Source organism: Rhinopithecus bieti, unplaced genomic scaffold (genome assembly GCF_001698545.2).
Source record: "Rhinopithecus bieti isolate Rb0 unplaced genomic scaffold, ASM169854v2 scaffold_12859, whole genome shotgun sequence".
In the NCBI taxonomy this organism is placed as follows: Eukaryota; Metazoa; Chordata; class Mammalia; order Primates; family Cercopithecidae; genus Rhinopithecus; species Rhinopithecus bieti.
Window position 1 is genome coordinate 745,011 of NW_016807388.1, and position 24,319 is coordinate 769,329.

General features: G+C 36.6%; 1 protein-coding gene across 1 annotated transcript in view; it reads left to right on the plus strand.

Annotated features, from left to right (window-relative positions):
• The window catches only part of IFTAP (intraflagellar transport associated protein), a 66,393-nt gene that overhangs the window by 22,246 nt on the left and 19,828 nt on the right, over nt 1-24,319 (plus strand). Inside the window, 4 exon segments of the mRNA XM_017881645.1 lie at nt 19,887-19,934; nt 19,937-19,960; nt 19,963-20,039; nt 22,659-22,725. Coding sequence (XP_017737134.1) covers nt 19,887-19,934; nt 19,937-19,960; nt 19,963-20,039; nt 22,659-22,725 — 216 coding nt within the window.

A 24,319-nucleotide genomic window follows, 5' to 3' on the forward strand; every position in this document is an offset into this window, starting at 1 on the left:
TCCCTAGGCACCAGTGCACATTATAAACTAATGACCTGAAAAAATTCCTCTTAAAGCACAAAGAGTTGTGGTGTAAAAATGTCTCTTAAATCAGTAAGTGTCCTTTTTTCCCTTGAAACATTTAAATACCTTCTGAGAAACCAGGACTTAGGGACAGGCCTAAGAGTTGAGTGATAGCCAGCAGAATTGATCAAGGTAAATGTGGTTAGTTCTGTGTAAGAAAGACAGTAAAGCTGTATTTCCAAAATTCTCATTTTCCCTGCTTCTTTCCAGGCCCTTCATTTGTCTCAGTGTATTTAGTTGTTTTGTTGATATACACTGAGCCTTTTCTCTGTTAAAGTGGCTATCACCATGCATACTTATGTACATTTCTTTAGTAAGTTTAGTTTCTCAAGTCCATTACCATTTCCACTGATTGACTGCTCTATTTATTTTTGTAATAGTTATACACCAGAATGCTTATGGGATTCATTTTCTTTCCAAGAATGTTAAAAGGGTCAGTAATCCTATTAAAAATATTTCTCTGGAAAAAATTAAATTATAGTCTTGTTGAAAGAAATTCTCATTACTGCCTCAGACTCTTGGAAAACATTTGGAAACTGTTAATATTATAGCATAATTCTCACTACAGTACATTTTTGTTGATCACATTTTGTAGTTTTTTCTTTTTTAGAGCAACTAGGTTTTTAAACCGTGGTACATGTTTGATAGTAAAGACAATGTTCTATAAAAATGTTTAAAGAGACATTAATTATTAGTTTTAAACGGCCAATTATAAGTGAATTCTCAGTAGTCTCTTCCGTTCAGGAGGGTAAATCAAATTGTAAGATATGTATTAGAAAATTAGCATGCAGATTTTTTTTTAATAGTTGGTAAAGATATCGTTATATTGTTGACATTGTGTATAAAGATAAGCAGCTAAGTTTCAATCTTTTGTATCTCAGTTTCTCTGTGAATGTAACTAATTTATGGGAATTTCTAGAATATCTGTTTAAAAGGAAAAAAGGATTCTTTCTTCTTGCCTGTCATATTGCTATCATGTTTTCTAGGTTATAGAAACACTGATGTAAATACTTATATTTGATTTTTTATTAATTCATTAATTCATTAAATCTGTGTCTTGTTATGGTCCAGATATCATTTTAGGTGCTGAAGATTAAAAAGTAAATAAAATATAGTTTGTGTTCTCAAGCACTCATAATCCAGTGATAGAGATAAATAAGCAAGAAGGAAATTAGACTAATGCATGATAAGTATCACAGTGGAGACTGAGAGTTTATAGGAGGGCCACCTAGCCTGTGGTTGGAGGAAGGGCAATAAAGTCTAGTCATCAGAGGGGCTGCTTGAGATGAGTCTGGGATAACTACTGAACCCAAAGTTGCCTTGGGCTTCAAGACATTAAGTAGAACCAGGAAAGTTTGACAGAAAAGAGCTGAAACTGAAAGATGTTAAAATGCCTACGCTAGTGATGGTTCTTTGGGTCATGGTTGCATTGATTTTAGTACTGATATATCTCTATCTCCTTTAAACAATACATCTTCAAGACGAATATGTAGCCTTGCTTTAGTAAAGTTTAGAGTTACTTCTAAACTGCTGAAAGAAAAAGGCAATTTCTTTTAATTTTCTTCCACACCAGGATTACAACATGATCCCATTTGCGAAGCATTTGCTCCCACCTTTTAGAGTGGTAGTTACTGCTCATGTTGCTGTCACACAGAAATTGTATAATTAAGAAGCCAATGACTTAGAAATTGACATTAAATCTTTTCAACTCCATTTTATTACATATGGTAACTGTCAGGAGTTACAGTAGTTATTTCCAAATCTCTGTTTCTCTCTCACGTGCCTAGCATCCAGCTTTCCAAGTGATTCTAGAGTTTTTATATTGCCACATAATAACAGCTTTCTATTCACTGCCATATTTGTCTACTTTAACCTGTTTTCTTCTGTGTAGATCAAAGATTTTATTTCAGATTTTGATGTGTAATTTCGTTCCTAGTTTTCTTTATGCTATTCTCATTTCACTTGCAATACTTTGTGCTTTTAGCATTTTATTGTTCTTTTAACATATCTTTGAAAAAAATTCCTGTCAACTCAACCTCCCTTTTTCTTTTCATACTTGTTAATATTGGAATTGATTTTCCTATTAGGTAGAACATTGTGTGTCTGAATGTTCAGGACAAATGGCTATGCCTGTGGCTTTATAAATTGGTGGAGGGCTGGCCTTTGATAGTTCCAAACTCTCAGAGTTTCAAAACCACTGAATATGTTTCAGTTTTTCTCAGATTTTAATAATATTGTAAAATCATAGAGAAATTAATCTATATTTACTTAATTCACATTGAGTTATTTAAGGAGCGATGCCAGTGCTTTTCCAGCATTACAGATTTCATGAGTGGTGTAGTAACCGTATGATTTGTGATCATACAGGCCTGCACTGTCCACCACAGTAGCTACTAGCAACATGCAACTATTGAGTATTGGAGACATGGCTAGTGCTATCCAGAAACAGAATTTTAAATTTTAATTACTTTAAATTAATTTAAATTTAAATAAAAAAACTGGTATTCGTTTATTAGAAAACTTTAAAAGGTGTTTGGAACAACTTGGGTAGGTGAATCCATTTTTTTAAATGTAAATTTTATGAAATCTAAATACAGATCAAATATTTCTGACGAAAATTTACGATCTGAATTGAGACATGCCATAAGCATAAACGTACACTGGATTTTGGAGATTTGTATAAAAATAGAATGTAAAATATCGTAATATTTTTATATTGACTATATTTGACTGATAATATTTTAGAAAATTACTTTAAATAAAATAAATTATTAAAATTAACTTTACATTTTATTTGCATATTTATTTTTTACCATGTCTACTTGAAAGCATAAAACCACATATGTAAGCAGCTCTACTATAGACAAGTGGTTCTCAAACTTGGCTGAATATCAGGAAGACTTTTGTGATGACAGACTTTTATAAAAGTATAGATTTCGGCCGGGCGCGGTGGCTCAAGCCTGTAATCCCAGCACTTTGGGAGGCCGAGACGGGCGGATCACGAGGTCAGGAGATCAAGACCATCCTGGCTAACATGGTGAAACCCCGTCTCTACTAAAATACAAAAAACTAGCCGGGCGACCTGGCGGGCACCTGTAGTCCCAGCTACTCGCGAGGCTGAGGCAGGAGAATGGCGTGAACCCGGGAGGCGGAGCTTGCAGTGAGCTGAGATCCGGCCACTGCACTCCAGCCTGGGCGACAGAGCGAGACTCCGTCTCAAAAAAATAAATAAATAAATAAAATAAAATAAAAGTATAGATTTCTAGGCTTTTGGCTTATTAAATGAAACTATAGCAAGGAGTCTAAAATTGTTATATTCTCTAGGCTCTCTAGGTGATTCTGATATACCACTAGTTTTGAGAACCACTGATTTAGGCTACAGATTCTCATAATGCAGTCTGTTAAAAAGCAGGACTGTCTGTACTGCTTTAAAATATCAGATAATTGCTTAAAGTATGTTTCTTTTTAAATTATAGAGTTGGCAGAGGCTGTCTAGTGCTCTTTATTTTAGATTCACTTATGGATATATTTACTAAGTATTTGTCTCGAGTAACTTATTTAATTGCCACCATGATGCAAAGAATTAGCTATTATTCTTCCTTTTTATAGCTCAGGGAACTGAAAGTCATTATAGATTAAATAATTTGCCTGAGGTCAGGTCAAGGATTCAAACTCCAGACATCTGATCCTCCTCTGTACAATTATACCTCTCTCACAGCAACATCTGTGAGTGAGAGATTATTACAAAACAAGTCTAATATTACTACTGATAGCATTAAGTTCTAGGGATTAATGCTTAGCACTTCACATGTATCATCTCGATTAATCATTATAATGATCTAGTGAGTTTTAATTTTTATCATTTTATTATTTTTAACGTACAGATGAGGAAACCAAGGCATAAAGTTAAGTAACTTGCTGTTATGGACTGAATTGTGTGCCTCCCAAATTTACATGTTGGAGCCCTAACCCCCAACGTGGACTGTATTGGGAGATGAAGCCTTTAAAGAGCTAATTAGGGTTAAATGAGGTCATAAGGATGGACCCTAACTCAATATGACTGCTGTCCTCATAAGAAGAGATGGAGTTAGACTATGGGCCTAGTCAGTGTGATTTCAAAGCCCACACCCTGAACCACTTTGTTCTCTGCCTTCCTTAGGGCATCGGGCAGTTCTTCTCAAGACCTGGGGTCACTGCTGTGTAGATAATATATGCCAACAGGAATGGATGTGCTACCTCAAAATACACTTAACCTGTGTTCTCTAGAGTATCAACTCCATGCAGCTAGTGTCTTGTGGGTTTTCACCACTATTACACTTGTATCTAAAGCAGTGCCTGGTGGGGCAGAATGAGTAGATGCTTAAATATTGGCTGAATAAATGCAATGAAAAGAAAAGAGAATACAGAATGACAGGCTGGCAGACAGGAGGGCCTTAGGTACAACCCTGAGGAACACCCACATTCAGTGGATGGCACAGAAAGGAGAGCCTGAAAAGGAGGCTGTGTAATGATGCTCAAGTTTGGATTTTGATATACTATGTAACTGGGAACCATAGTAGAATTTTAAAACAAGCAATCAAAACCCAGTAATACACACTGCTTGTGATTTTGAAAGGTAGAGCAAAGAAAGAGGTAGAGAAAACATCTGAAGTCAGGGAGACTAGCCGGGGGCTAAGCAGAAGTACATCGCTGGAGGTCTGGACTAGGGTAGTGGGGGAGAAAATGGAAAGCAAAAGGGCCTAGGAGACGCTGCCAGTGAAGGAATGATTGACAGCACTTAGTAACGGGTGACTGGCAGAGGATTAGGGAGAAGAAAGAATCAAGGAAGAATCACAAGTATTGTGCCTGGGAGATACTGTGGCCTACAGAGGCCAAGTGACTTCTTCAAAGTTACACAGTTCTCATTTCGGGAGTCTTTTAAATTTTTTTTTTTTTTTTTCCTTATTGAGTACTCATTCTGTCAAGAGCTTAGAATCTTGGGTTGGGATTTGGTTTACACTTCTGGACTGATAAATTTTGAGTTGTCATTTCAGCCAAAAGAATATCACTACTTATACTTGACAGCTTCTAAAAAATATAATTAAAAATGAAACCGGTGACAGCACATAAAACAACACATTTCCGAAGTTGACATATCATCTTGGTCCCCAAAGCTATTTTGAATTTGAACATTAGCAATGCATCTTTAAACTTCCATGAGGGTACAAAGAGAGGCTTTTCCCAATCTGAAGAATGAATTTAAAATCTGCTGTAGAAAATACCACAGAGAAAATATAGAAAGCAGCTGGCCTTCTTACCAATTTCGGAGCAGGAAAGGAATTTCAGTAGAACATAGAAACAGCTTTCTCTCATAAAAGAAAACACAACAAGAAAAATAATCCTTGCTGTGTAGCCTTTTGCAGTTATTTTTTGTCGTGTATTAGATAGACACCAGAGGTCTTAACATTGTTTTGATACCCTTGCAACTGGCAGATTGCCTGTCAGAGGAAGTTGGAAACGAACTGACCAGCTTTATGCTTCCAGGTGGCACTGAAGCCGCATTTGCTGTGCTGTTGTTATCAGTCATTTAATTCCCTACTGAATATTGAGTGGTGTTTTTAGTTCACAGGCCATTTGCAGTGCCTTTCTGTTTCCTTTTTAACGTTAGCCACATTAAGAAAAAAAAAGACAACTCGGGAAGCGTTTTTGCAAATGTGAATTTAACAGTAAAGAGAAGATAATTGAAAATATCACAGCAAATAGCAATAAACTTACTTTAACTGAAGACATAGGCCATGGGACATAGGCCATGGGGATAATGTTACCTCGAGAGAAATTTGCAGAAGACATAAGGACTTGCTAATAAAAGGAACTAGGCAATAAAGAAAAAATTAATTAATCTTGCATCCCAAGGGAGCGAGTAAGGAAGCGATGTTATTTTAAAGCTTTTTATTGATGTGTTTTTTAGTATTGCCAAAAAGAGTAAAAGGGTAAGAAAAAATGTTGATAGTTTTATATTGATCATAAATTCAGTAACTATGTGTATGTAATCTCTTTATCACAACATAACATCAAACATCACATAGAACACTGAAGGAAAAAAATATTGAATGAAGTGAACTAATTTATAGCAGAGTCCTGTGGAAGAAACAGCATCAGCAGCATTAACCTGTTTTTTTCTCTTTGGGGGAACATCTGCAAGCTGTAATTAAGCAATTTTCATTTGTTTCTGTATTTCTTTTGTCATCACTAAATCACTACACTTAGGGAACAAATTGACAAATTATGAAACACACAAAAAATTGCTGGTTCAGTTGCAGAAGGAAATTTCCCCTTTCAAATTATGACAGATTTTGAGCTGATCAAGCCATTTTGTTTTAGATATATTAGCATAAACCTTCAGCTGAAGTTGTTATAATTCATATTCATTTCAACATGAATATTTGGTCCATAGATAATCATTTGTTTTTTGTGATTGCTGTAGTTAACATGTAATTGGATAAGGAAAGAAAATGTATTTAAATGAGTATGACATTTTGAATTATAATCATTAAATTTATTTTGGCAGTGTTTTAATGCATAGTATTTTGTTCCAATAAATAATCTTTTCTAATATGCTTTCTCAGTGAAGACATCGGAATTAAAAATAATTTATTTTCCTACAAATAAAAGTAATCATTTTCTTGATTCTTTGAAAAGAAAAAATATTGATTTACTTAAAAGATACACATCTTTCATTTATATATATTTGATATATTTTATATGTAGCATATGAATTAGAGAGTTGAACTTTTGTAGACAAATGGATTTAAAACTATTTACACAAAGATATAGGGACAGAGAGCTACAATAGCTAACAGACATCACCTTAAGGGGTCATTATCAAGTCTTTAAATAGCAACTTAAAAAGTAGTAAGTGGGTGCATATTTGTTTTATATGCATTCTCTTTAATTCTGAGACATTCAATTTACTCTTGTCCGCCAGATGATATCCAGATATAATGTGAAAAGAAAAGCCCATGCTCCATGCCTGGTTCCTAGTATTATATATCTAGAGGTAGTTCTTTCTTATCAATTATCTGTTCTCTTTGATTATTCAAGCACTGGAAGTAGAGAATTGTTTCAGTAATATTCAGAATGGCGTCAATAATCAAGACAGAACAATGTTTTTATTATTAAGCCGTGAACCAGATAGAAGAATCTATCTAGACACAATGGTCAATCTAAACAACAAAGGGATTAATCAACCATTGCACACCAACTTTAAAGTATAAGCAAAAACCTATTATATAAGTGCAAAACCAATACACTATCCGCGAGGTTGGTCGCTTTTCTATGTGACTGAGTTATTCTTCTGCTCTATAGATCTTGGGTGGTATTTCCTCATCTCAGAGGAGGTAGATTAAGTGACGCCCATCCAGCTCACTCTTTCTTGCAGTCATGCATCTTAGCACAGAGAGGAAATCATTATACTATTTTCATGGTTTTCCCAAGACTTAACGTTGCTTTTGTATTCGATTTTATTGTATACTATAACTACTATTTAAAAAATTGGGGTGTAAGCGAGTCATCAATTCTGAGTGTTGAGTTTAGTCCCTAATTATAGTGCAATCCAGGTCTCTGCTAATGTGAGGTCATTTGGTATTTGACGGTCCTTCTGTATGTTAAGCATGAGCTAGAATGACTGGGAATACTCAAATGAACAAAACAGGGCCCACCCTAGAAAAATTCACAGCTGATATGTCCATTCCTGCTGCAGATCTGCTATAAAGGATGTGTGATCCCAAAAATGCTCAATGTATGAGCAAATAGCAATCTATAGTTTATATGTTTATAGATTGATAGAAGAGGTTGATTTTTGAACTGTTTGGCCTAGTATCATATCAGAATATTGCCATTTGTTTAGTCTCAGTTTTAGATTTAATAAATAACCTATGATTAAAAAAAGAATGATAGAACAGGAATTAACACTTTTCCTCTTTTCTTTTACTCTATTTTTGGGGGGGGGGACGGGGGAAACACACAATTTCGAAAAAAGAGAGAATGTACAAATATAAGGTCTCCTCTTGAACTAGCCTAATGCAACAGCCAATGTCTGAAGTCCCTATATTATACAAATGTGTTTCAGCAGAAATATTCTACTTATAGAGTTGAAAACTTATAAGTAAGTTTACTTTTCTAAAAGAGGGAAAATTACTCCTAACTTTCACAATGTAGGTGAGTTAAAGAGGTTGCCTTGAGTAGATGCAACTTTGTGCAGGTAGGCAATAGGGCATGATCTTACGGTGAAGGAAAATCTTTTAGGTTGCAAATATTTAGTTTTATAAATAATTTACTTTATTGTTTTTATAGTTCTCATTTTGTTATGGGCAGGGCCAGTGTAATGGGAAGGGACACTTCTATCCTTGGAGTCAGAAGACCTGGGGACTAGTCCAGGCATATACTAATTTCTTAAGACCACAGGCCTGTCACTTACTCTGTCAATCTGTAAATCAGGGCTGATTCTGCCTGTTTGGTATATCTCAAATGGTTATGGTGAGAATCTGATGAAATATACATGAAAGTATTTGGTAAATTTTAAACACTCATGTGTAAAGCTTTATGATGAGGGGTTCTAATTCTCTAATATGAAAGAGAAAAACATCAAGGTTAAATATGAAAGGAATCTTGAATGTAAATATAAAAAATGTAAAATATTGTCTACCGTGTTAGTTGTTTATACCCCATTTCTTAAAGTAGTTAAAACCAACTATTTGTAGTACATATTGTATTGTATACATGTACGTGGTATATTGTATGATGTAAGAGTACAATTCAGGGAATGATCCCACACTGGCCTCTGGTGGATGGACGCAATACTATGTCTACACACAATCATCAGGCAAATGTATTTACATGCGTCGACAAAAGATAAAGTATCAGATTCTTCTTTTTAATTACCATTGTTAGACTTTACTTCATGGAATCTTTACTTGGGAATTTTACCTTATATACAAATCACCTGGAAGGTACTTATCAAAAAGCAGATTCCTAGGGATCTTGCCCCAAGATTCAGTAGTTCTACTAGTGTGCAGATCAGGAACTTGGACTTTCAGACCAGCTTTGAGAAATAGTTTCTTACTCTAAATGAAATCAGGGAGGAGTTTAGGGAGATAAACGAATTTTCAACATTTTGTGCCCATTTTGCATATATGATATTTTTTCTATGAATAAGGTCTATAGCTTTCATGAAATTGTGACACTCCCCACCCCACTCAAAGCATAAGAACAATTATTTTACTTTAAATATGACGTTTTTGTTGAATGTCACCATTATTTAAAAGGCATTTTGACAGTGAAAAAGTATGATGGGTTATAGGAATAATTTTATTATGATCTTGCTGATTGCTGATACAGAGGCTAGGATATTATAGCTTACAGAATTTTAGGGTGGGCTTTAGTTCAGCACACTTTCTGTTCCAATTCTGAAGGATTATAGTGCATGTGCCTATAGGTCAAAGCTACTCCATCACAGGGAAATGTCCTTGCTACTTCTGTCTGTTGCTGCCAGAACTGTGTTCTTTGTGAGTGTTTTGCCATTAGCAAGTGCACAGACAAGAAACTAGGGAGACCACCCAGGCTGTGGAGGCATCTCATTGCCTGTACTTTCAGGAAATGCCCCTCCAATCATTTCGCTGTTTCTGGTAACTTTTCTGTTGTATATTTCATACACAAAGGTACTTGGTAGGTTTAAAGACTTACACAAGAGTAGAATTTTATGATTAGGGTAATTATTTGTGATTTAAAAGAGGGACATCAAAGTTAAATATTAAGAGAATCTTGACCTACAATAGAAAAAAATGTAAAATTGGCCGGGCGCGGTGGCTCAAGCCTGTAATCCCAGCACTTTGGGAGGCCCAGACGGGCGGGTCACGAGGTCAGGAGATCGAAACCACCCTGGCTAACACGGTGAGACCCCGTCTCTACTAAAAAATATGAAAAATTAGCCGGGTGAGGTAGCGGGCGCCTGTAGTCCCAGCTACTCGGGAGGCTGAGGCAGCAGAATGGCGTGAGCCTGAACCCGGAGGATGGAAGCCCCCGTGCAGTTGCATACTTAACAAAGATAATAAGCGCCACTGCACTCCAGTGGGGCCGACAGAGCCCGAGGATCGACTGTCCATCAAAAAAAAAAAAAAAAACAAAAACAAAAGAATAGAAAAGAAAAAAGAAAAGAAAAAAATGTAACAAATTTATTATATACTATGTAGATGGTATATCGTGTGTATATATATATATATTTTCCTCCTTCTTCATTATTTCCAGGAAAACTTTTAAGAAGGAAGAAGATGCATGTAGGTATTCTCCCTAGATTGAGGATTAGAAACTTCGTTAGAAGAAATGCTTTTTTGCCTCTGCAAATATAAGTATAGTTTTTAGTTTTTTTGTTCATAGTAGAAAAATTAGAAAATACTCAGAGGCACCAACACCCACACACCCATGCACACACTCACACCCACACACACAGCAAAACAATAAACATGCTCTTTCTATAGCTGTAGAATTTTTAGCTACTCTATGGCCAGCCAGAATAAAGATTACATCCCAGTCTTCCTTGAAGCTGGGTATGGTCATTTGACTAAGTTTGTGCCAATGAGATGTGAGGGGAACTGGTATGTGCCACTTCTGGGTCAGATCCTTAAGACACATGCACTATATGCTTTTTATCCTTTTCCTCCTGGCTGGAAATTGGGAATCATTAGAACAACTCCTTTAGACCCAGACATGGAGGCCATGTGCTTAGGATGATAGAAAACTCCAGCAGCCTGAATCCCTGGGTCATGTCATGGAACAAATCCTACCCACCTGTCCTAAACTGTTACAGGAGAGAGAAATAAAATTCTTGTTTGAGCTGCTCTATTATTTGTGCTTCCTTGATCTGGTAGCTGAAATCAGCCTTAGCTAATTACAGAGGAGTGAGGTATGTGCTTTCTTCTTCCTTTTCTTCATCTTCTTGCTTGGAACAAGGGTGTGGGGGTGTGTCATCCTGGACCAAGGTTGGTGCTGTAGTCGTGGCAGAGTAGAAAGATAGAAGCCTGGGTCAGATGACTGTGCAGAACAATCATATTATCCTTGGATTGTCTATATCTCTTACTGTGCATGAGCGAGAAATAAACTTCCATTTTGTTTAAGCTATTGTTACTTTAGGTGTCTTTTTTATGTAGGCAAACTTATATGCAGTTAACTAATAAAGTCATAGTCTATTGTCCTATAGATAAACCATGGTTGTATGCATCCTTTCTGAATTTTTCTGTTTATTAATATATATATATGTATTCAGTTATTAGTTAAGAACATGGAAGTTGGAGACAACCAAGATTTGAATCTAAACTCTTACTTTCTAACTAGGTGATCTTGGGAAACTTACTTAACATTTCTGAGCTTCAGTTTTATCGTATGTAAAATAGATATAATAACTTTTACCTCATTAAGTTATTAGGATTAAATAAAAATATATAAAATGCACATAAATATATTTATTTATATTTATAGTACCTGAATTATTGTAAGGGCTCAACCTAATATTTTCATTCATTTATATATTCAGCAAATTTATTATAATTATTTTATAAAAGTGGGCTCGTACTACACATATTTTTTTTTTTTTTTTTTTTTTTTTTTTTTTTTTTTTTTTTTTTTGAGGCGGAGTCTCGCGTGTCGCCCGGACTGGAGTGCAGTGGCTAGATCTCAGCTCACTGCAAGCTCCGCCTCCCGGGTTCACGCCATTCTCCTGCCTCAGCCTCCCGAGTAGCTGGGACTACAGGCGCCCACCACCTCGCCCGGCTAGTTTTTGTATTTTTAGTAGAGAGGGGGTTTCACCGTGTTAGCCAGGATTGTCTCGATCTCCTGACCTCGTGATCCGGCTGTCTCGGCCTCCCAAAGTGCTGGGATTACAGGCTTGAGCCACCGCGCCCGGCCTACACATAGTTTTTGTAACTTGCTTTTTTCCCCTCACCACTCTACAGATAAGAAGTAACTTGCTTTTTAATGTAACATTATATTATGAACACCTCATAGCAATAAATATTATTTACCCGTCTTTTGATGATTTCCTGGTATTCAGTTGTATGGATATTTGTTTAGCTATTCTCTTTTTGTTAGAGATTTGAATTATTTCCAATTTTTGTCTATTACAAATGATGCTGCATTGCACACCCTCATTTGGTAAATGTTTGTTGAATATCTACTATGTACTAAATGTTACTCACAGAAGTGAACAAAAGACACAAAGATCATTGCCTTCAGAGAAATTGTATTCTAGAAGGGGGAAACTGAAACTTGTATTCTAGAAAGGGGTAAAACAACCAGAGCATGGTATAGGGAATCATGAGTGCTGGCAGGAGGATGTAGGGTTGCGGTTTTATATAGGATGATCTGGGAAGGTAAAATTTGAATAAAGTTGGAATGAGGTGAGTCTGCAGATATTTGAGGCCCAGGGAACAGTGAGTGCAGAGGCCAGGTAATAGCAGCACCTGCCCAGCTGAGGACCAGCAAGGAGGCCAGTGAGGCTGGAGTTGCATGAGCAAAGGTGAAGGGAGTGGAAGCTGAGGTTAGAGGGCATGGAGGTAGGGAAAGATGGGGTATGGATAGGTTTGTAGGTCCTTGCAAGCGTTCTGGCCTTTATTTATTGATTGATTTTGGTACCAGCATTCTTTGCACCCTTCTTATTTATGGCCTTTAGATACATTTTCACCCATGGAAATGCTGGTTCAAAGATCTGCAAAACATATGTCCTCGATTAAATAAAATGTTCAAGGGAATAAATCAGACATTTTTGGATTTGCAGTGAAATCTTCACCCACGTACTTAATCATTTCTTTTGGATACATTCTTAAACATGGAAATGTGAACTGAAAGATATGTAAAATGTTGTGTCTTTGAGTGGGTAAAAATTTTAAGGGACTAGATGATATGTTTCTTATAGGCAGAGGCCATGTCGTATCATTTTCTTAACTCCTCTTCCAGCCTAGCAGAGTGTTAAGCACATGGTGAACTCTCAGTGTAGAACTTCCTGGTTGAAGGGCTGAATATCAATCTATGTTTCAGTCTTAATTGTTACCCATCCTTTAGAGTGGAGAATGAATATTTTACTTTACAGGAACTGTGAGTAAGTTCCTGATGGTGAGATCCCTGCTCTTCTTAGGGATACATTTTAGTGGGAATAGACAGGCAATGAACAATTTAGGATGGTAATTTCAGACTATTTCATATAAATTTGAAGAAAACAGGCCATGTGATAGAGAGTGGCCTGATCCTGTGACTCTGATGGTATGGTGGAGATAAGGTGATTAGAGAATTATAGCCTCAATGAGCATCAGCATTTCTTCCATTGGGTGTAGAGGGAAGTGAAACTGCATAGTTACCCTGTGGTTTTATTTTGTCATGTGGGACAGCATGGAATTCGATTAGTGATGACAGTCCTTAGGTCAAACTCAGTATCATCATTAAGGGGGTATAAAATGTGGAAACACTCCAAATTTTCATCAACTAGTGAGTGGAAAAATAAGACTTGGTACTATTCATACAATGAACTATTTGACAATAAGAAGGGAAGTACTAATACACACTCCAGCAGACCAACTTCAATAATGTTATGCTAAGGGAAAGAAGCCAGGCACAAAAGACCACATATCATAAGATTCCATTGATACGGAATGTCTAGAAGAGACAAATACATAGCAACACAAAGTAGATTAGTGGTTGCCTGTAGTTGAGAGTAGGAATGGGGAGTGACTGCAAATGGGCTCCAGGCACCTTTTTGGGGTGATGGAATGACCTAAAAATGGAATCGTGGTGATGGTGGTACAACTTTATATACTTCCTAAAAATCATTGAATTGTACACTTAAAATGAATGAGTTTTCTGGTGTGTAAATTATACCTAGTAAAGCTGTGGGGAAGTGGGGGTATTGTTCATGGATACTTAGATCCTCCCTGGGTTCTTCACCAGATAAGCATGTGTCTTTGTGATCCTGGGTTTAGCTCAAGAACTAGGAGGATCCTACTTGTTTGTAAATATTACCTATTAAGAAAATAAATCAATTATGCATAGACTTGTAAACTTAGCATAGGAAAGGGTTGCGGTGCAAAAAGAAACAAACTTGGATGTAACAGATTCTCCCTTGTGCTGACATTGTCACCAGCAGCTGTTGCTCTGTTAGGAATCCTGGAGCTGTGGGAGGCTATGCTCAAATATGCTGCATCTGTTCCCAGTGTGGGCCACCTCTTCTGTGGTCTTGACTAAGTCAGTTGGGAAGGTAAGCTCATTTTATGGGATGGGTATGTGTGGCCTCTTAGCACCAAACTGTTATCTACTTGACAGGTTGCCATAGTGCTGTTATTTGCACCCACCATCACAGAGATTGTTTAAAAAAAAGTTATCAAGGACATGCCAAATTATATGTAAAAGTATCATACAGATTGCAGTGGAAAGATAACGTGATGATTCTGTGATATCTGGAGAGAGGAAACATAATCAGTTGGAGATAGTGCCTTCATTTTGTTCTAAAACAAAAGAGAACTCACTTGCGAACTCTTTTTTTTTTTCTTCTAAATCTCTTCTATTCCCACCACTGCCACCATAGCTGAAGCTCCCCTTACTTCTCACCTGGGTTACTATGGTAGCTCCACACTTTCTTGTCTCTAGCACCTGAACCACTTTGATCCATTCTGTCCATTTGCCTTCTTAGAGTACAGCTCTAATTGTGACTCCCCAGGATGTAGGTCAAGCACAGAGTTTTTGTCAGGCCCTCCAAATATACCCCATCCATGTGTCCCCAAATCTTCCTGGAATAATCGGTGATTCTTCCTCAGGCCTTGTGCGTTCCCATGTTGAGGGCCTTGCTCAGGGAATTTTCCCTGTGTAAAATGACCTCTTCACAGTGCTCACCTGTTGAAATTGTAGCTGTCTTTCAAAGCCCAGCTCAGATGCCTTAGTCCTATGTGAAGCCTTTTGTGATGCTCCCAAACCAATTATGATTTTACCATTCTTTGTCTTTGTACCTCCCTTATATCATCTGCCATCGGTGCCTTCTATTTTGGTGGTTTGCACATATAGCTTAACTTCCTAGTTTGTAAACTCTGTAAGGACAACGAGGACTGAATGTTAACCATCTTTGTCACCTTGCACATAGCTGATGACCAGAATATAACTTTTGGATTGAATGAGCTCCGTAATTCAGCCACCACATAGAATTTTTTTTCTGTCTGAATATAAGCTTTCAGAAACATTACACTCTCTTCATATTTTTCTCTCTGTAAGTGCCTAACACTGGACATTTCAAAAATTTCAACTTACTGCTATTGTGTCCCTCATCTGGGACTTTTCACATACATTTTTCCAGGACAGGGTTGTGCATTTGTGCCTTGGCAGGTTGATGACTATGACTGTGAATAATGAGTCAATTGTCATCCAGCCTCGGGGAAAGCACAGTTATGCCTGACTGGCCAGACTGAGGTAATCCTCTCCTCCCCGTGCCCTTTCAAATGAGGAACATAAAACAGTTGGAATTCAGAGCACTGCAAAGGGAATTTAGACAAAGCATTTGTCAGCCGAATTTAGCTTCTTTGGATTTATTCTGATTTATGATTGATTGGTTTTAAAAATTGCTTATTTAGTTCTAACGACTGTCGCTCCAGGGGAGGCCAGATACCAAGGAGCATGAGATCAAGAAGCAGTGGAGTGAAGTAGCCTGGCTGGACAAATCAAGAGCAAATATTGTTGTCCAGAGAAACATTGCTGTAGGCAAGGAGTATAATGCAAAAATCACGCCCTGACTTTCAGAGTACCCAACCTTGTTATCAGCATGATTGCTTATCCCCAATTCTCTTTGCAGAAGGCTTTTTGCAATTGCCTAGTGTTGTATAGAATTGTCCCCCCATGAATTTTCCTTTCCTTCTAGCAATATATTCAATATCTCCTCTCAACTGAGAACATGCTCTTGATTTATATTGCTATTGACCAGAGTGTGGAAGAACAGACACTCCGAGGTTGCTGGCAGATTTGGTTGTGAATTCTAATGTTGGTTGTGCTGATCTGTGAAAATTCTCCTGCAAGTGTGATAATGCTTCTCATTGCATGGGCACTAGTCTGGCTTTTTTACAGATTAATTTGAATTTTTAAAAAAGTTTCTTTCAAAATTGAATTCTTTAAAAAAATCACTTTTGTCTGGAAGATATATAATCAATATGTGGTTAGTGTTTAATTTATCAAGACATCAAAAGTTTCAACCTTTTCAAGGTGTGTAACCTTTTCCTTTGGTCTGAAATTAGACCCTATAGGTGTAGTGGGGGCCTTGTAAGGGAGATCTGTTGGAAGCTTGTCTGTTTGGTATCAAAAGGAAATTGAAATTCCATTGCTTCAGAATAATGAAACCTCGAAAAACCTTTAGAAAAAAACTTTTGTCTCATCTGTATTGAAGTTTTGACTCAGAAATGCCCAAAGAAACGCTTTTTCAGGTCTCAATAACCTACTTGTTCTCCGAAATATTGCTGTTAGATTTCTAAACCGTATTATGTCTGACATTTATTTCAAAGCAAGAAACATTAGGGATAAGATGAAAGGGTGGAAGAGGACCCTGATGAAAAACAGAAACAGAAGAAGATGAGTCAAACACTTGGGTGGCACTTTTGGATTGCACCAGGATTGCTATAGGAAGCGGCATCTGGCTCTTTAATCAGGCTTTCAGCCACTTCGGATTCTGGGCTATGCCAGCATCTGCCATTTTGACATTATCATATTGAAAAATAACTTTTTTTTCCTTTCTCATTGTGCCAAGGTATTTATTATTTGCTGGATTTTAAAAATGATAAAACCTTTAGAAGGAGCACTTCTGGGTCTTAGGAGGGATATAGCATATATTCTTGTGAAACCAATTTTGAAGTTTAGAAAGGAGCCTTAAACTGCAGCTTTTGTCAGAGAGCGAACAAGTTCTTTTCTACATCATCTAGTCTTTTAAAATGAAAACTTTGTGTTTATAAAAGGAGAATTTTAAAAGAGTGAAAGAATTTTGTTAGATCTGAGATCCCAACAATAGTCCAACATCAGGATCAGAAGCCGAGACTTCATTATATTTTGTTCTTTATTTCAGAGGAGTTTCATCTGGTTACCTGTCACATAACCTGGGTGTTTTACTGGAAATAGTAGAGAGTACACTGAGTGATTGTGAGAACAAATAGAACTCGTCCTTGTAGAACATCTTTGATTTTCAGACATCGCTGTGCTTTTCAAGTATTTAAGTCAATAGATTATTACAATAGTGTTGTGCTGGGTACATAGTATTTTCTTAGTAATTACTAGATTTAGGTTATACTTGATTTAAAGGATGAGCAGGGAAAACGGAAACTGTTTCACCTTTTATTAGAATAGGGCACTAAGGCATGGCAGTAGCCACAGGAAGTCTGCTTTCCTTTCAACATTGATGAAGTTTGAGGAACCCTTTCATCCCTCAGTTAACTCCTATTTCCAAGTGTCTCCGTGCCTATCTTGCTCTACTCTGCTACCAATGCTTTTTGCCCTAGGACTGATTCAGGACATCTCTGTGGCTGTAAAAGTAGAAGAAGTCAGGGAGACTAAGGCCTAAGATCATTTCTTCCTCATTTATCTCATCTTGTATAGGGCTGGTTACTACAGCATATTCTTAGCAACCCTCCCCACACTTTGCTCAGCACCCCCCAGCCCTCCACCCACAGAAGCCAAGGTTGAGTGCTTCACACCAGAATTTCCAAGGATTTGTTGAGGCAAAAGGCAGGGGCCACCTCTCCCGCTAGTAGCTAGTTTGAAGTCACTGGTGCTGGTGCAGTAGGCAGTAGTAGAGAGCTGGCCTGAACTGGTGTTATTTATGGATATGACCTTTTTAAAGAGAGTGTGATGCATTTCATATTTGTGTTTTCCCTCTCTGGCTTATTAATGATGTATTTTAGATTAGGTCACCTTATCTCTGTTTCCTCTCAGCATATCTGTGTTATGTCCTAAAGATATCTTCACAAGTCTTAATTCTACCAATGATAGGGTATTCAGAAGCAAACAAATGATGCTAACTGGATTTGTACCAGGTTGTGATCATTACAACAACATGAATCTCACTGATTTTGATGCCATGCACTGACCGGTCAAGAGAAACAAACATGGGCATTGTGCTGGGTTAGGCTATCTGTAATTCCTTCAGTTAGGGATGTTCCTAAGGAACTCACAGATAAAACAATTGCTGGGTCTCTGGAACATTTTTATAGTAGAGGCTAGGAAGGGGATGGAGTAGGATTGCCCAATCCAACAATGGCTTGATTTCTGCCACTTGACTTCTTTTGAATTCCTTTATCGCTCTGTTAGTGATCATTGACGTAGGTTCCTGTACTTGCTATTATCAGAAGAAGCAAGTTTCAGTTTGGGAATGTACCCTGCACCCTTAGTTCTTCTTTGACTATTGTAAGCCATTTTTCTTTGTCTCCTTTCTGGCTTCCTGCCACCCCCTGCCCTTTCTGCTTCTTTTTTCTTCTATTCTCTAAAGACCTTTTCTTTTCATTTGCTGCATTAATGCAGGTAGCAAGACACAGTGGTTAGAAGGATAGGTTCTAGAGTCAAAAAGCAGTGTTCAGATCCCCACTCTGCTGCTTAACCATCTGTATAGCCTTGAGTGAGTTACTCTTTCACTGCAGGCCTTAGTTCTCTAATCTGTAAAGTTAGGATAGTAACAGTGTCTACTTTTAGTGGTATTCTGAGGATTAAATGAAATGATTCATGAGATGCTCACAAAAGAGTGCCAGACACTCAATGAATGTTAACCCTGATTATTAATTTTAATATTACTATTAATATAATGTTATGGCTTAAACTATTACCTCAGTGTAACTGATGACCAGATATTTACCTCCTGTGAAATCTGTCTCAGATTTTAACCTACATTTGCAGCTGCTGTTCGGTCATTTCCACTACAGTTTCAACTGGCACTTCAAATGCCACATGGCCAAAGCTAGATTCATTATCTTTTACCAAAATTATTTCATTTTATTTTCCCCCACGTTTCTTTTAATAGCATCATGATATAATTGTCTTAGTCTCTTAATTTAGGATTACTCTTAGATGATTTCCTCAGCCTAAGTAGATAATTATGAATGTACATGGATTTATATATATATTTAGTACAAATATGTTCATGTTTATAATTTTAAACAGTCAAGAATAAGGAATTGGTTAAATAAACTATCTTACATTTATATAAAGGAGTTCTTGATAACTATTAAAATTACATGGAATGTTCAATAACCTGAAAAGAGATACTGCTGGCAAGTTGAGTTATGTACAGTATGATTGAATTTGGATTTTTAGAAGTGCATGGATACATAAAAAAGTTTAGATAGCCACTGAAAAAACTTTGTTATGGCCTTTCCGGCTTGTAGGATTATGAGTGATTTTCATATTTTACTTTTTTCCCTCACAAGCTTTCTAAAATCATCCATAAATTGCTTTCGTATAAAGAAAAAATCCCTCAAATTTAGAAAAAGATGGGATAGGTCATGTCTAAGAGTCTTGCAAATACCGTATTTTATTAACTTTTTAACACCGCCCAAGAACAGTGCTAGATATGTAATAGGCACTCAGTAAATATATGTTGAGTGACATAATGTTATCTTTCTATCCAATTTTAGAAATCAATTTTAACAGTTCAGAGTGCGTAATGCCTCAAGGGTTCGGTTTGTAGAATTCTTTGAAAAGTATTCTTTTTTGTTGCAAGGAACTTTCTCAATATACACAAAATAAACCAGACTGGGTGTTGTGGATGTTTTCTAATAGTGCATAACTTCTTATTTCAGAGGATCGTGTGTCCAAAAGGGGAGTGTTTGGAACTGATTCTTCAGAAAACGTTTTACCTCAGCCAAAGTTACTCACAAAATGAAGCAAATAACTGCCATCTTAGAAATAAAACCATCTTTCTTTGTACTTCATCACAGTGTTTGGAAGAACAGGTAATGCCAACACAGTACATTTATAGAAACAATCTCAGAAGAAAAGAATTCTTCATGAATCAAAAAAAAAAAAAAGAGACCCTACTAAACACAGATAGTTGTTAGATCTGTAACTCCTAATTCTAGAAGGAGTACCATTGGGCCACTTTATTGAAGGTCATCATTACATGTATTTCATGATTTTGACAGCTATTGTTTATGATGATAATTGGTTATCCCCAAGTTTTATTAAAAGTTTTAAGGATCTGCCATCTATAAATTATTGAAATTATTTCTTTTAGCTTATCTTCTTCTATTTGGGACAAAAGAGTTCCTTTCTATAATTACCTGCGTAAAATGGGGCTTTCTTTCACCTCTCCTAGATTCATCTCTTTCAAACTCAAGGTGGAATTGGTTATTTTGTTTTTCTCTAAGATTTGGTCAGTAAATGTTAGATACTCTTTTTCCAATCTTGAAGACTTTATAGACTCTTCACATTCTCCTCAGCTATGGTTTTTAATTATCAAGGAATTATAGTGGAAACTGTTCTGCTTTTTAAGCCATTTAAGTTTCTAATATCTGCTTCGTCATGTCTTCCTTGCAATATCGTAGACAGAATTGTATATTGTGTTCTTTTTTTTTTTTTTTTTAACAAGGGAACAAAAATCTCTGTGTTAGAAATACGTTTATATACAGCAGATGCCTATAATTCTTTATTTCCAGAACTTGCTTCCAGAGAGATAATTGTGGGATATGAACTTTTTTCACTCTTTACTGGCAATGACTGACCATTGGGATTATATTATATAGAGAGTCTTTAACCAGCATGTGAGAAAAAAAGAATGGTTGAATGACATTGTGTTCTAGTAACTTGAAAATGTTGTGTTAGCATTCTCTGATTTGTTCATCAGAGGTTCATTGGGATGGGATAGGAGTGGGAAGTATTCCTGTTTTACTCATGAGAAGACTGAGGTTAAGCAGTCTATTGTAGCTTACACTGTGGATGAGTCTGTAGGACAGAAGTAGAATCAGAGCTCCTGAAACCTATTCCCTGACCTCTGCTATGGCTTACTGAATTTGGTCTGTTATGCTTAGCTAATTAACAAACAGGAAGGGGAGTTTTGTCATCTGAAGGGCTACAAGATCAGCTTTATTTTCGGTTGTTTCATTTTTCCATCAATATGTGACAGATGAAGGCCAAAAGTATTTTTTCAGATAGTGATGGATGAAGGCCAAAAGTTGGCAGTTCTTTTCAAGGTGATCTGAATTGGGCAGAAAAGGTGAAGGTAAGGCATGATTCAATTTTCTTGGCAAAACCAAAACATAACAAACTAAAACACAGGACTCATTTATTGTCCCTTATACAAAGTTGGAGAATTCAGCAGATTTTGTCCTTGCAAGTTTTGTTTTGTTTTGTTTTGATTCATTGGTGTTTGAATATCTTAAACTATTCTTGGTCAGCTGGGTTCTGGATCTTTTTTCCTTAGAGCTTAATAAATGAAAGGGGTGCTTTGATACAGGAACATGACTCTAGTCCCCCTTAGCACACACCACTAAGTAAATAACAATATAATATGAGAGAATTTCAAAATTCAGTAGTGAAACTATTATATGGAAGATAAATTTTTGCTTCTCTTGGATGCCAGATAATAACTGCAGGTATGTACTTAAAAGCAATGGAAGTACCATTTAAAATTCCTATGTAATAGCTATGGTCTCACAGGTAGAGCTGAGGGAAGAAAGACCCAGCCTGTCTTTTGAATTACAATTATGAAATGTAAATTTGTAATTTTATGGTATTTTGTTATGCACATGTTTAGGTCATGAGCATAAAAGGCATTGCCACCTTATTCCTTCACTAGGTCTCATTCGTGCCAGTGGTGAGATCATTTTCTTATTTACACTCTTTGATATTCACTTGAGATGAATTAGTTCCTGTCTAAATCTTACCATTTTGTTAATCTAAAATGTCTCATTGTCAGCTTGCAGTGGAAAGCAGTATTCCATGTGGAATAGTTTTTCATTTAAATGCTGCTATTGTGTCTGTAAAGGTCATTTGCCCTGCTTTTGCCTTTGAAGTAATTTTCAGTTTTATTTGCTCAAAAGAGAAAACACTTGAGTTTTGCCCTGCTCACCTCTCTTGTGATTTTGTTTTGAATGAACTTTTCTCTCCTGTTTTCTTTAGTTTCTTCTCTCTGGCTCTTCAGAGTGCTGTAAGAAAGCCTGCTGTTATGACAGTAGCCAGAGCCACCACCACCATTTGCTTGAGAGGCAAAAGCAATAAAATGAAAACAAAACCCAGAAACACTGTTTTTGACTGTCATGATGGTGGTATATATTCTGGGATAGAATCTGGAACAAAGTCCCTTTTAAAAAAGTCTCAGACTACTTTTTTCCCATTCAGTGCAGAGGTCTGACTATGGTGCCTACAAAATCCAGGCCAGCTTTCAAATTTACTACTTCTTTCAGATGTCTCTTGGGAAAGCACAGTGAACACAAAAGCCTTGAGCTGGGACTCAAGAGTTAATGAGAAAAGTGGATTCAGCTGCTCAGTTAGGTGTTGTGGAAGTGGATTCATTGACTTTTCATTGCAGTTTTCTTTAGCTCTGCTTAAAATGATGTTAATTCTTTTTTTTCTAGGTAGACAATTTCCTAGATTTAGAAGATTTGGACATGGATGAAGAGACTAAACCCCAAATGAGTGAGGGTATGCTTTCTATTTCCTTTCTATATGACCTCTTTCTAGAAACCACAAATAAGGCTTTAGACAGCTTTCCTGTTTTTGGCAATTCTTACCTCCACCTCTCCTAAGATAGGAAAAACTAAAGTTGTGAGCTATTTTTTTCAATAACAAAATTTCAGCCGAAAGGTCAAAGCTTTTTGAAGATTGTGAAATCTTTGGTCTTAAATGAAATAAAGGTGTGCCCTTGCACTAACAATTCATCACAGGATTCTTAGGTAATTGTCTCAAGTGGAGCCATTGTAAGTCAACTCTTTATTTCTTAGAAGTACAGTCTTGTAATCTGAGATTATTTTTGAGGGACACATGAAATACCTATTGATCATAAAATCATAAAATATCAGAATTGATCACAAAAATAAGGCTGTCTTGCCTGATATTAAAGGTTACTGAGGTTGAACCAAGTTTCAGTGGACTTGAGTGAACTAATGTCAAGACCGTCCCACATGTAGAATAACATGCCAAGCCTAGACAGAAAATCTACGCAGGCTTCAGTGAGCTAGTTGAAAGAAAATAAAAGAAAATCCATTTTTTTTTTTGCTTTTAAAAATATTTATTATGTAAATTAAACCCTTAATACTAAAGATATATTGTAAATGTTTCTTCTGAGGCATTTTTCCACATGGGCTGGATTGAAAAAGACTTCATGCTAGTCTGTTGATGTCTATTTAGAGGAAAACTTTTTTCTTTCTAGTTAACATTTCTGGATAGGCATAGATATTCTTTGTTTCTCAAAGGACGTTTGAAATATGTTCAAAATCAGGAGGTTTTTTTTTTTAAACACTCATTCCTGATTTAATATGCCAGAATATATCAAAGTCAATGCCTAATTTTACAGAAGGAGCAGTTTCCTTGGAGGTTTGGTTGTCGATGTTTAACTATTGTTTACTGTCTTTAGGTAGTCATAAACATGATTTATGGTCATTAGTGTTGGAAGGATGGCTTATTTATAATCAGACAGAAGTTAAAGTGACTGGGTAAAGTTGGTTTGGGGATGGTGACTATCTATACATTGGTTGTATAAACCTTGACTCTAGCTTCTTCAGCTGCTTGAATTTGAGAGGCTTTGGTAATTGGAAGCAATGAACATTTTTATTCTGCTTTCAAACATCACACTACTCCATGAAGGGATTGCTTCTCAAACACACTATTAACCAGTAGATGTTGCAGATTTTTTAATTACTTACTTGGTTTAAGTGAAATCAGAGGTCTAGAGGGACCACATCCTCTAGGGAGAGGTTCTCTAACTTTAATACGCTGAGTGGCTCTGAATTTCTATAAGAGCAGCATAGGGACTCCAGTTGGATTAGAAGGGAGAACTAAGGACTTGTTAGGAAGCTACATTTGTAGAGGAAGCACACTGTTTTGGGTTTTGGGTGATTTGGGAGAGGGAACCTTGTTAAAAATGCAGATTTCTGGATCTCCCTCCCAATAGAGAATCTAATTCAGAAGGTCTTTGGTGGCATCTGGTGATCTGCATTTTAACCCACACCCCAGATTGCCAGTTAATATTCTATATTATTAATATAATTAACATTTTATATTATAATATAATATTAAT